The 13,645-nt window shown below is 45.8% G+C and overlaps 1 protein-coding gene across 7 annotated transcripts in view; it reads right to left on the minus strand.

Moving 5' to 3' along the window:
• Positions 1–13,645, minus strand: part of Mgtor (nuclear basket protein megator) — a 905,575-nt gene that overhangs the window by 878,827 nt on the left and 13,103 nt on the right. For all 7 annotated transcript variants that reach the window (XR_012884775.1, XM_075868440.1, XM_075868441.1 and 4 more), the window contains exons 3-5: positions 11,993–12,066; positions 4,725–4,821; positions 4,004–4,107 (exon numbers count right to left, since the gene is read on the minus strand). Coding sequence is in view for 6 of the 7 variants with exons in the window: in XM_075868440.1 (XP_075724555.1) it covers positions 4,004–4,107; positions 4,725–4,821; positions 11,993–12,066 (275 nt within the window). In the remaining variant the exon portion in view is untranslated. The remainder of the gene's footprint in view (positions 1–4,003; positions 4,108–4,724; positions 4,822–11,992; positions 12,067–13,645) is intronic.

Consider the following 13,645-nt stretch of genomic DNA (forward strand, 5'->3'; position numbering starts at 1 on the left):
CACCTCCACCAGTGTCACGGTGCAGCGCCGAGACTAATTCGGCGAGACTAATTACTCCACGACTGAGAAAGAATGCCTCGCCGTGGTATGGGCGGTCACAAAATTTCGCCCGTATTTATACGGCCGCCCTTTCAAAGTCATCAGCGACCACCACTCACTGTGTTGGTTGACAAATCTTAAAGATCCTACCGGGAGATTAGCGCGTTGGAGTCTCAGGCTGCAGGAGTACGACATGACTGTCGTACACAAGTCAGGAAAGCGCCACATGGACGCCGACTGTCTATCCCGCTCACCCATTGAATCGGCAACTCTATCCGATGAGGAGGAAACAGCATTTCTCGGTGTGCTTGACTCAACCGCTATTGCACAGCAACAACGTGGCGACCCTGAGTTACTTGCCTTAATTACCTGGAGGGAAGATCTCAGAAGGCACCAACTGTTTTCGTAAAAGCGCTGTCATCATTTTGCTTACGGAGCGGAGTGCTATACAAAAGAAACTTCTCTTCGACAGGATCTGCGTATTTGCTCGTCATCCCAGCAGCCCTTCGCTCCGAAGTACTCGAAGCATGCCACAACGAGGTGACTTCAGGCCACTTAGGTTACGCAAGAACGTTGGCCAGAGTACGGCAGCGCTACTTCTGGCCAAGACTGACCGTAGCCGTAAAACACCATGTTCGTACTTGCCTCGACTGCCAGCGACGGAAGTCACCGCCGACTAAACCAGCTGGCCTTCTGCAGCCCGTGCAGGTCCCAAGAACACCATTCGACCAGATTGGCATGGATATTTTGGGCCCACTTCCTACTTCTACTGCTGGGAACCGCTGGGTTATTGTAGCGACTGATTACCTTACCCGTTATGCTGAGACAAAGGCTATCCAGAGAGGTACAGCAGCGGAGGTGGCACAATTTTTCATCGAGAACGTTGTCCTGCGGCATGGTGCACCAAGCGTCGTAATCACAGACAGAGGAACCGTATTTACGGCAGCTCTTTTGGAACAAGTCCTCATGCTGAGTGGAACAACCCATCGCAAGACCACCGCCTACCACCCGCAAACGAACGGGCTTACAGAGCGTCTGAACAAAACAATTGAAGACATGCTTTCAATGTACGTAGACGTCGAACACAAAAATTGGGACGAAATCTTGCCATATATCACGTTTGCATACAACACTGCCAAGCAAGAAACAACCCAGATGACCCCGTTCAGCCTAATTCACGGAAGGGAAGTACGAACCATGTTAGATGCGATGCTAGCGCACGAATGGGACGACATCGAACCGGACGCCGAGATGTTTACAGAACGAGCGGAAGAAGCAAGGCAACTAGCACGCCTGCGAATCCAGCAACAACAAGAGTACGACGCGAGCCGCTACAATTCTCGCCGCAGAACAGTCGTTTACCAGACCGGCGACAGAGTATGGGTTTGGACGCCCATACGGAAACGAGGACTCTCTGAAAAGCTCCTGAGGAGATACTTTGGGCCATATCTAGTACTGCGACGACTGAGTGATGTTACCTACGAGGTCGTCCCCGACAGTTCATATAGTACGAGGCTTCGCCAGCACCGTCCTGAACTAGTTCACGTTGTGCGCATGAAGCCTTATGAAAGGTAGTGACTGCGCAAGACACTTCTTAAAGAACAGAAAAAAACTGCACTACTGGTTCAGCATCGGGGCGATGCTCATTAAGAGGGGGGGGGGGGGGCAAATGACGCGTGTGTACTGGTGGACCAAAACGACAATAAGGGGATTTGGCGGTCACCAGGTAGTGGAGCTCTGGCTGATTGAAGATAAAGAAGGCGATCTTGCTGTTCGGCTGCTGAGAGTCGCTCTGTCAACGTTCATCTGCCCTTGGTTCGCGCTGCACCGTGACAATATATATATATATACACACTACACAGTCGAGCCCACATATAACGGCCCCATTATTACAAGGCCGCCGCTCGTAATAATGGGGCCGTTATATGTGGGCTTGACTGTGTAGTGTATATATATATATATTGTAAAAATTGACGGGCGGGCAGGTGCCCGCTCGTAATAAGTTCATGTGCCACGTGATGCCACACAGGCTCATAAAAGGGTGTTCCACACTCGCCGCCATGGCTACAGATTGCGCTGACTGACACTCCCACGTATAAATTCACATATAAACCCAATAAGGTGGCTGGAAGGACCGCCGCCGTGATAGTTCAGTGATTAGAGCATCGAACGCGTTATTCGAAAGTCGTAGGTTCGATTCCTGCTCACGGTGAGATACTTTTCCACCCACTTTTCATTCTTCTTATTTACATTACATAGGTTTTAATAACTTTCCCTATACATTCCTTGGCATTATTGTCTGTTAAATCTCAATAATATTGTGTCAAAAAACACGGAAAATGAGCCTTTAGGTGTAAACCTAAGGGCTCATTTTTCTTCATTTCGACCACCTGGGGTTCTCTAACGTTGTGGGAGTGTTGACCCCCCCCCCCCTGTAAGGTTGTTTGCGCCGTGTGGCACACGTGTCTCGCACAGAAGCCGTGTTTCGGGGATGACAACTGCCGGACGATAGATGGCGTTGTGTTCGCGTTGAGTACCCCTGTAAGTAGAGTGGTAGCGCCAACGGTGACCCGTGGCGGAAGGCAGGCCTTGGTGGCGGACGAGAGTTGAGCGAGGCTCTTCTGCGCGTGGCGGTTGCCGTGAACGGTTGTCTGTAGCGTAGCTCCCCGGTGCTCGGCAACGCGGGCTTCGCGCCGGGGTCCCGCGTGGTAAGTCAAGCGTTGGCGACGCGGCCTTGGGTATGTTATTGTGCGTTTGTCGTATTGTGTCTTTTGTCATGTTTTGGAGTGTATGGAAATTATGTGTAAGGATCTTTGCGGGTTGATTACGATTGATTTAACGATTTGGCGGACAATATTGTCGTTCATTAGTTAGATAAATAAATTTGATTGTTCTTTGGTTAATACCGATCGTGTCTACTGCGTCCCTTCACTCCAAGAGCATGGCGAGGCGCTCGCCGCGTCGAGACCCCACAACGTGCACCGAAATCTGAGCACACGGGCCTACAACATTTCCACCTCCATCAGAAATGCAGCCGCCGCAGCCGGGATTCGATCCCGCAACCCGCGGGTCAGCAGCCGAGTACCTTAGCTACTAGACCACCACGGCGGGGCAACAATATAATGAAGCGATTACTGTGGTGAAGGAGAAGTTCATCTTATAGTTGCTGCTTTGCCCAGCGTGCAACTGACAGCGACCACTGTCGGAAGTTCTTAGAGGAGGAGGAAACCCCCTTGCCCGCGGCTGATACGCTTATGCTGCCAACGCGCAACAGTAATTTCCTTTTTTTTTTGTTTGGAGTGGAGGGGGGGGCACACCCACGCATGCTCCCGCAGCGGCGAGAACCGAGAACGGCGCAACGCCGACTCGTGGGGTGCCGGTCCGCCTGCCTGCCTCACGCTCACCCACGCGCAATAAGGAGCGCTCGCTCTCACTGGGGCGCCACCTACGCTTGCTTCGCGCTTCGACGGCGGCGGTGCAGCCGCAGAAGATGCATACTCGTACCAAAATACCAAAATGCAGAACCAAATTCCTAGATTGCCCGTGGGAAAAATTCGTCTCCCGCTGTTACTTGGTTACATAAAGGTCACAAATACATGTGCTTCTGTGGAGCAACAGCAGGGAATAGAAAGCTTCATTCTATTGATGAATTCGTTATATAGCGGTTCATTATAAGCAGGTTTAACTGTACTTGAAAAAGCATAATAATTTTTTCAAAACAAGCGCACTATAATTATATGCTGCAAACAGCGCAGAAAAGGTAGTGTGACATTGTCACGATGCCACAGGTCATCCGATTCTTTTCTCCAGTCGTTAGTGGCAGCATCAGATTCATTTTCGACTGCAAGTCGACCTCCCCAACTTCAGATTTTAACACTTGATAAAATAGGTCAACCCACAATTGTGTAAATACAGTACTTCATTCAAGAGGGAACAAAATTCAAATGAGCAAGCTGTGATGTACCTGCGCACTGAGCAGCTGTAGCTGAAGCTCCTCGAGGCGCACCGCCTCCTCGCGCTGCTGCTGCTGGCTGCTGCTCAGCTCGGATTTAAGAGACTCCGCTTGTTCTGGGCACGCAAAATGAAACACACACACTCAAAACAGATCAAGGTTCCCACACAAGAGCAACAAAGCAATCATCACTTTGTACAAGACTAGGACTTTCAAAACCGCACAGACGTAGCTCTGCAATGAACACTAGCATTTGATCCATGTTAGCGCGCAGTTCTCATTGATGAATCTTACATGGAAGTGGAGAGCTGTGCAAAGCTGATGAGGAACTCAACAACGCTGCTCAGTTCTCAAGCAGTTATTGCAAACAAGTTCTGCAGAATCCAGTGAGTAGGCAGAAGTGTTCTGACTAGAGTACGGAAAAGTTCTCAGTGACTGGAAATCTCTTAAACGAAACAACTGCTTAAGCGGAACTGACCCTGATATATTTGGTTTCGTAAATGAATTTTACACCCCTATTTCGTCTCTTACAACACAAAATGACTGGAGTTGTGTGCGCCACTTCTTTCTTTAGTATGTTGTCTTCTTGACTAATTTACTCTTTTAGCACGTTGTCCAGAGCACACCTCTGCCATCTTGTTAATGCAATTGATGCTGCTGCTCTAGAACACTCTGTCAACAGTGCCGTTATCTCAAAAAGCTGATTGCGCTTTGTGAAACTTTGCTGACCCACCATTGAGAGAGGAGAGCTCCTGTGTTCGCTTCTCCATGGCCTGCAGCAATTCCAGCTTCTCCTTAGCGAGCTGCTCCAGGTTCCTCTTGCTAAGCTCCTAACAAACACACAAACAACGAGGATCCATGCAGTGAATTAGAATGATGACCCCTCACCAAAACAAAAATTTGGAGGCCTTCCGGGAAAATAAAGGAAGGTGAAGCTTGGGCTGCTGACCCACTCCTATCGTGTTTTTTTTTTTTTCTGTTGCTTGTGCATTGCTCCCTCCCTCAATGCCAGAAACTGGACGTATATGCGTGCTTATCACCACAACTTCTGTTGCTATGGGCAACAATTGCCGTACATTCATATCCAGGCGACAATAAAGTGTGACAATGTGAAATGCCAATTGACCTCAATAAAAGATCAGTTTGCCAAATCATCAGAAACAGCTGATCACCCACAAGCCCTTGATGATGAGAGCATCAGTTAATTGATATTTAGGCATACAAATGTGCGTGCAACCGGCGTGCCTGTGAGGGCAGCATTGCTCTACGTTTGCCAGCATCAAGTTACTCACGCAGGGTAATGCCACTGAAATTTGTAATTTCTGACAAGCTTCTCTTGAAAAAGAATACTTGTAACAAAACATTTCAGAGCCCTATACGGTTCCCTTTCACAATTATCCTTCATCATGACGAATGAACCGAAATTCATCGTGATGACAAATGATCACCACACAAAAAAGGCCAGATGCAAAACTCAGCTTATACTGACTCTTTTCAGAACTCCGTTGACATCATTCCTGCCACAACCATAGGGCAAGAATATATAAGGGAGAGAAACTTCCAAGCAGTGCGACGCGATAACGTCACGGAGGAGTGCACATAACGCCGAAGCTTGACATCTTTTATACGCTTTTCCTGTGGAGGTGACACATAATAAACGCGATAGCACCTCATACATTATGAAAACTTTCAAATTTCTGTCTGTAACATCAATCAGTAGACGTGACAAACAATTTGGCTGCAGTTACCAATTGATACTGCCACGGTTATAGGCCATACAGTGCTTAAAATGAGCTGCTAAATGGTCCCCGAACAGATGTCTGCTGCATGCACATGCACGCGCTCTCAGTCGCTTGTTGTGCATGCGCATAAGCAAGCAGCCTTGGGAGGGAAATTTTCCAACAAGCAGCCGCAAATCCCTTCGCGATCTTGACTTCCTCTCGTTGTGCAAGCTAGGCTGATTCCTAGTGTCCTGCGCACACTTTTCACACTACAACGAAGAGAGAGTTTGAACATTTTGACCAGTAGTTCTTTGGGATGTGGCGAAAGTGTGTTGTGCAGAACTTCCAACAGAAGGTAGGCATCCTGCAAGGGCAAAGCAATTGCCCTCAAAGTTTCTAGTGGTCCCGTGAGGTCGGCAGCAATGGCTTGTGCCATACCAAGGAAAGACCGAGAGCTGATGCCTCGTGACTATGTTTGTGAGAAGCACTCTTCGGACAGGGACATAGACAGGCAACGCTATAAGGATGAGCTTGGTGGTTAAGTTCTGCTGGACAACATGAACTGGCCAATGTTGTTACCAGTCTTCAATCTTTCCACGCCGTCTATAAACTACTTGTCAGCTGCTCTTTCACTCGCACACACACACCTATGCTCACACCCAAATCCATTATGTGGACCTGACATAAAGTGCGAAAAGCATGCGAAGACAGACACCGAATTTACTCGTATAATTAAGGGTTTTTTTTGTTGTTTTTCAGAAAAGTTGACGCCAATTTGGGAGAGGTTTCATTATGGGGGACAAAAAAGTCGCGGGAGTGATAAAAGCGAAAATTTCATGGGTCGGTTTTGCATGTATTGTTCTGCAAAATGCGCGGCGAATCGTTTTTGTAGACCGGAGCTCTTCTTAGTTCCTCTCTTAATGAACGCGCACGGATCGAAGACAAAGTGTCGTCCAGGCGGTCGGTTCACATGCTCAAGCGCATGTTCGACCAAATTTTAACCCTGTAATGCCCACTGTATCATGTTTGATACATCAAATATGATACATCAATAACGCCACTAATAGCTACTATAAGTGTCACGATAAGCAGCTATTGCAGATTTGACATGTTATGAGGAAGGTACGATCATAGAGTTTCCTGAATACATATACACTAGAGGGAATTCTGGTACTAGTGTCTGTGGGTGCTGCAATACACAGCGCTTCAGTAAGCATGAGAATGATGGGTAGTATAAGGATTAATCTAATCTTCGTACTTCTGGCTTTTAGTGTGTTTGTGTGACTTGGAGCTGTTTTCTCACGAAACAAAAATCAGTAAATGTTCAGCGCTTGACCTTCACCACCTTATTCTTTTAGGCTTACCTTTCCAAATCAGGTCTCAAAGTTCAAAAGGGTTCATTCTTTTCTTCCACACAAAATAAAAACAGCAATAAATGCCACAAGTACGATCCGCTGCCCGCAAGTGCAAATCCGTATACTACCCATCATTCCTATGGTCACTGAACGATCGCAGTGCCAGAGTCCCCTGTAATTAATAATAGAAAACTCTATGGGTACAGTGACTTATATGTTATATGAGAGTAATTCATTATTTCCACTTAGTACTAATTAGATTATGCTTGAAACAAAATTTAATTCATACTGTTCTTAACATGAATTGTACAAGAAGAGCGAAAATAGCCAGCGTTTTCTCGCAATTTTTCTGAAAGCAAAACTGTTCCTGGGCATTACAGAGTAAGTTTAAAACCAGCCGTGCTGATAGTGTACCAGCCGAATGCGCTTTGCGCAGCAGGTGTATTCCAACTAAGTGCACTACGACAAACTTGCCTATAAAAACGCAATGCCCCATGGCAGCGCACAAACGCTGCGGGTGCATGACTGCATGGCCTCCGAGATGGCGTGTGCGTGGCGTTTTCTACGCTATGTGCCCGCCATCTGTCATGCCATGCACTTCGTTTTTTGCTTTTTTTTTCTTGCCGCTGCGCTTGCGTGGCACAGTAATCAAAAAGGTTTCTCCTGCATTCCACAGATGATACTGTGCCGCAAAAGACGCGACCTTTAAATTTTTATCGACCTCTTTAGAGCTCGCGCTGCTCACAAACTGTTTAGCATTGTTGTTTAACTTTGTTTCAACTTTTACTGCATCATCATATAACGGCCTGATTTAATGTTGTTTCCATCATTAAGGGCTCCGGCTATCATACTGAAATAAAATAAACAGATACATTGAACTTTTTTCTTTCTTCAAGGACCTATGTGGGGGGTGGGTTCATTATGTGAGTGAGTTAATCACACAAGTAAATATGGTACTTCATTGGCTCAAAGTAGGCACACCTGCTCATTTTTAATGTGAAAGCGTCAAAGAGCTTGTTTCGCAAAAATTCCTGTGTTGGCATTGGTGTTGAATTGTGAGCAAAAGATCGTCTTGTGCCTGACCGTCGAGAAAAATGCAAATGAAATAAATAATAAATTATGGGTCTAAGTGAGAATCAAACCCGGCTAATCTGAGTGACGAGCAGGTGTTCTACCACAGAGCCACGCGTTTGCCTGGAAAGACAGTGAAAATAACTCTCTGCTTGCAAATGCAGTGAAAGTAACTTGCATGCTTTACAAACACACTCGTCCTCCATACATGCTACACAACGCAACATGTAATATCACAGTAATAATGCATGATGCAAGCGTACATTGCGATTTGGTGTCAGAATATGTGATAGTCATAACTTTATGGTTTAAAGCAGGCCATCTACTACAAAACGCACACACGTTACTGCGCCTTTTCCTATAAGGCCACGTAGAGGGTGGATAGCAAGTCCGAAAAAATTTCACGAGAACAATTGCCTGTTGTTTAAGGTGGTAGGCCACCTTCAAAAGTCACTTTTTTTTGCGAAATAAATTTTCAGGGTTTTGTTTTTCTTGCACGCCCAAACATTCACATATATGTTGCAACAAAATTATCCTCCTAGCGTCATTAGTGTGCATGTTAGAGCAAGTTTTCTATACCCTATGCTCCTATAGCAAAACCGAAACCACATTTCCAACTGCGGTTTCGGTTTCGAAAAATCGCTTTCAAAAGCAAGTGTTGTTTCATCTATACTAATGCTATTCAAAATACTTTACGCATTTTATTGCGACTGTTATATAAGGTGATGGCATTATATACAACATTGTGTTTAAAAGTCTTTGTTAATCTCTAACAGCAGCCACAAGGGGGACGCACGATGCTTGTCGGAATTTTTGTTGTTTGCCTTGGTCAGGCTACGTCAGGCTTCGTTCTACATTTGTTCCACGTGTCAACGCTACTAGGGCTGTATCCTTAGGCCACCTGGACCATATTACGACCAGCATGAGGAAGTGCAGAACACAGATGACGAGGAAGCGCAAGTTTGCTGGAAATCGCTACACGACGAGGAGGCTGCCTGCTGACACAGACGCTGGTATTTCGGCGACCACGAAGAAGCTTGGGCACATAAACAAGGCGTACCAGGCTCCACTAGAAAATTCTGCGCACCAAGGGAACAGGATAATGGACATTGGTATTCTTTCTTCAGTGTTTTCATCGCTGGCATGTTCCGAATGCATGAACACAACACTAAAGCTCGAGGAACGCTCTCACCAAGAGATATGCTCGGCTTGTGCGGTCGTGTGTACCGACTGTGGGTTAAAGCACCCATTTCATACGTCGAGAAAGGTGGGTCGTGCGAATGAGAACAATTTACGTCTGGTTTAGGCGGTGCGCCAGTTAGGAAAAGGGCACGCTGGTGCGAAAACTTTTTCCAGTGTGATGAACACGCCTGCTCCTCCACGACACTACGCCTACGACAAATTGTCATCTCGGCTTTCTGCAGCGGCAGGAGAAGTGGCGTTGAAGTCGATGACTGATGCTGCTATGGAAGTTCGTCGTGTTGTGGGGAGTGCAGAGTGTGGTCTTTCAGGTGATGGCACGTGGTAGAAGCGTGGCCATTCGTCTTTGAACGGTTCTGTGATTTCTGTTGACACGGGAAAGGTTATTGATGTTGAGGCCTTTTCTAGTTCGTGTAAGTCTTGTAAAACTAAAAGCAAGTTGAAGCAAGATAGTGCTTCGTACCAGGAATAGAAGGCAAACCACACTTCCTGTCAAGCAAACCATGAAGGAAGTGCTGGCAGTATGGAGACGGTTGGTCTTTACCGAATATTTGAAAGGTCTAAAGGCAAAAGAAATTTGAAGTACCTGCAGTGCTACGGCGATGGTGATTCCAAGAGCTATGCCGCTGTCAAAAACATGTACGGAAAGGACAGTGTGCAGAAACTGGAATGTATTGGGCATGTCCAGGAGCGTGTTGGCTGCCGCCCCAGAAAACTGAAGAAGACAGTGCGTCGACTTGGTGGTAACGTAAAGCTCACTGATGCCCTCATTGACCGCCTGTAAAACTACTATGGCATCGCCATAAGGGCTAACGTGGGCAACCTTTCTGCAATGAAAAAGGCTACCCTTGCCAGTCTTTTTCATTGCAGCTCTACCAACAAGCAGCTGAGACATGGCCTGTGTCCAATTGGACTGAAAAGCTGGTGCAGATATCAAAGGGTCGAAGCACTTGGCCAAGGCAAATATGCACACTAAGGAGGACTTCCAAATGATCTGCTCAACAAAGTTAAAACTGTCTACAGTGATTTGTGCTCTGATGAACTTCTAATGAAGTGCCTTCATGAAAAGACTCAATATGCTAATGAGTGTTTCAATGGTCTGATATAGCAGCGGGCACCCAAAGAGGTCTACGTAAGCTTGCCGACAGTAATGTTTGCTTTGCATGATGCTGTGGCACACTTTATTAATGGCAGTGTAAGCACCCTAGATATCCCGAGGCAAGCTGGCATAGAACCAGGGTACCACACGACGAAAGCTTGCATCGCCAGGGGTCACCTGCGCATGCAGAATGCTAAACGCAAGTCAGTGGATGGGACAAAACAGGCCAGGAAGAAAAGACTAGCAGCCACCCGAACAAAAGGAGAAAATAATGCTTTCGCAGAAGGGCCCAGCTATGAATCTGGTGCATTTTAGGCCTGCATGCGAAGATTGTGACCCTTTTTACAAGCTCAGAAATCTTTGGTTACGTTTTTCTGAAAATAACAATTTGCTCCGAATGTTGCGACGCAAACTTTCACAACGTATTTCTCAGCGTATACTTTGAACTGAAATTTTTCACAATGATTTACAACATATATATCGGTGCAGTGAACTAGAATAAAAGAAATCCATCGAATATTTTTCAGTTCACAGCTGAATTCTCCAACAGGTTCAGTGTAAATTGGCTCTTTTTCCCCATTTTTGGGGGGATTTTTTTTAGCATTACTTCCTTGATATTCACCGCATAGCTCCAGCCATTAGTTACACAAATTTCAAAGCTTTACTGAACAAAGCCACCTATTAGTCACTTATCACAGCTGGCGTGGCTAGCACTTTTAATACAATTTTTGACAAAGATTACCTCCCAATAAATAAATATCCAATATTTTGCACTGTAAATACCTGGGTAAATTAAATAAGACATGCTGGTTTTTAGGAAAAAGTTATTTCAATGCTGCCTGCCCTTAAAAAAATTTTTGTTTTTGAGTGGCCTACCACCTCAAAGCATGCGACTCATTACATAAAATGCAGCGGTATGGGAAAACTTCACTGACACAAGCCATTTTGAACTCCGAACCCACTAGAGACAGGATATCACTATCGTATTCAACTTAAAGGCAGAGCATAAGGGTCCCCCAATTTTTTTCGCAGTTTTATTTTGCGGTCCCGAACAGCGTAGATTTTTCCCTCAAAACCAACGTCACCGATGCCAGCATTCCGGCAAAGTGAGCTTTAATGCTGCCGCATTAAATTTGGAGCCGGCAAGTATACACAGGAACACCCACTTGGACATAAAGCACGAACGGCGAATCTGCACTAAGTGGCCTTGAAGGAGAACGTGGTGACAGTGGTGCGCGCGTTTTGTCTTCTCTGCTACCCGACTTTTATGACAGAGGGCGCGTCAGTGCTGTGCTCGATTTTGCGACTTTTTCAGGACGCCCGAGCGAGCACAGTTTCACTTTCTCAAGAGTTCTTACTCCGTGACTACATTTGCGCAGGTAGCTCTCTGACTGCTCAAGGTCACTGTGACATGATGAACAAGCGTGGGAGACATGATCTATTAGAGTGAGCCTTCGTTAAAAAAAAGGAAGGAAGCCTGCACTGCAGCTGCTGAAGAAGGCACATGATGTGCGAGAAGGGATAGCTGTCAGTTCAAAACGCCAGAGGCCCTCACCAGGTCAGCCCTGGAGGCTGCAGTGGCCGCCTTAGCCCCTTCCAATTCAACTTGGCAGGTGCCCAGCTCAGATGCTGCAAAAACAGAGCATACAGTGTTTTTTTGTACGCTTAGCTATTGATACCACTCTATGGTGTAATTTCACTTTACGCATGAACAAAGGCCCGCAGTGCGAAGTGCTCAAATATTGACAGCTTGGCATTACTTGGTCCTACTGACATTACTTGGTCCTATTAGGGACCAAGTAATGCACCTATCACACTGCAACACTGTTGTAACAGTCATATATAGAAATTGTCAATTACAGCAGCTAACCACAAACTTTTCCTGCTTAACTTCATTTTGATAAAATTTATTATTTTTAACAAAATAAAGCCTAAAACACAAGCCTCAACAAAACACTGGATGTAACAAAAAAAATATCTGGTTTGTGCGAGACTCAAAATGCAAAGCAAAACATTTTTTTTTTCCATGTGGTTGTGACACCGGAAATTTTGTTTAAAATGTGGAAATGCCTGTCTTCTAATAAATGCAAACAAAGGCCCATTTTCTGAAGCAAGCTGTGTTTTGTTGCAACTTCACGTTCTCATGTTTTGATATGTTTAGTCTGAAATGCCACAAAAAGACTGGTAAGTATTATCTCTTATATAGTGGGTTTGAGGACTAGAATAACTTGTTTACTTATCCGGAATTTCCTTGTGAGCAATATTGACAATTTGTTTGTGCCAATTTATATCCGGTATGTTATCGAATTTAACACACCATTTATGGTCCAAACGCTACTTTGTTATAAACAGGTTCAAATGTAGAGCATAGGCTCTTAAAGGAGCAATGACATCAATTTACTCATGCCAAGATTTTAGCGTCAGCGAGTAGCTATAGACCCCGTAGCAGCGATTCGCGACCTAAAACGCAACTGAGGGATGAATAACTAACACTTTTATTGATTTATATTACTATGATCTAGCACTATACAAAAACGGCCGGCAATCCTACCATTTTTAGTGCTGGGAGCACCAGCAGTGGCACTACCTCGCCGTCACCTCCAGATCACACCACAGCTGACCACTTCACAGAAAAAAGTGACGTCAGGCTCAGCTGCTCCGCAAACGTTTTGTCTGCTAGGTGGACACATTCAGTCATGCCTTGTCACCTGCATTGCTGTCGTCGCCGTACAAAGTATCGACTCTGGTTCAATACGAAAGTTTGGAGCTTGGAATCCGCGCGATGCGCAACATCGCGAATTATTTTTGCTTCGATCGACCTTTTGCAGAACAGTGATTCCGAATTGGACACCGTTCCAAGCAGCACTGCAGAGGTGCCCGAGGACGCACGCTTCAACCATGTTCGCTCGTGTGTCTCAGTTAGCTATATTGGTGTGTTTTGGCGTGCAAAGCATTCAAGTATACACAGAGGGGTCAAGCAATATAGCTATCGCGAATGAGCATCAGCGGAGAAATAGAATACGTTTCCTGCTTGTCAGGTTCTTTTTTGCGCCTCCAGATGGCCCCACCTATCCAGCCTCTCGCGCTTGACACTGTATTACCACTTTTACGTGGATGCAAAGTCTACAGATTAACTAATGTTCAACAATACCTGCATGTTACTTGTTAGCGATGATATCGGACTACACGCTCTTCTACTTTTGATAGC

Source organism: Rhipicephalus microplus, chromosome 7, assembly GCF_043290135.1.
Source record: "Rhipicephalus microplus isolate Deutch F79 chromosome 7, USDA_Rmic, whole genome shotgun sequence".
In the NCBI taxonomy this organism is placed as follows: domain Eukaryota; kingdom Metazoa; phylum Arthropoda; class Arachnida; order Ixodida; family Ixodidae; genus Rhipicephalus; species Rhipicephalus microplus.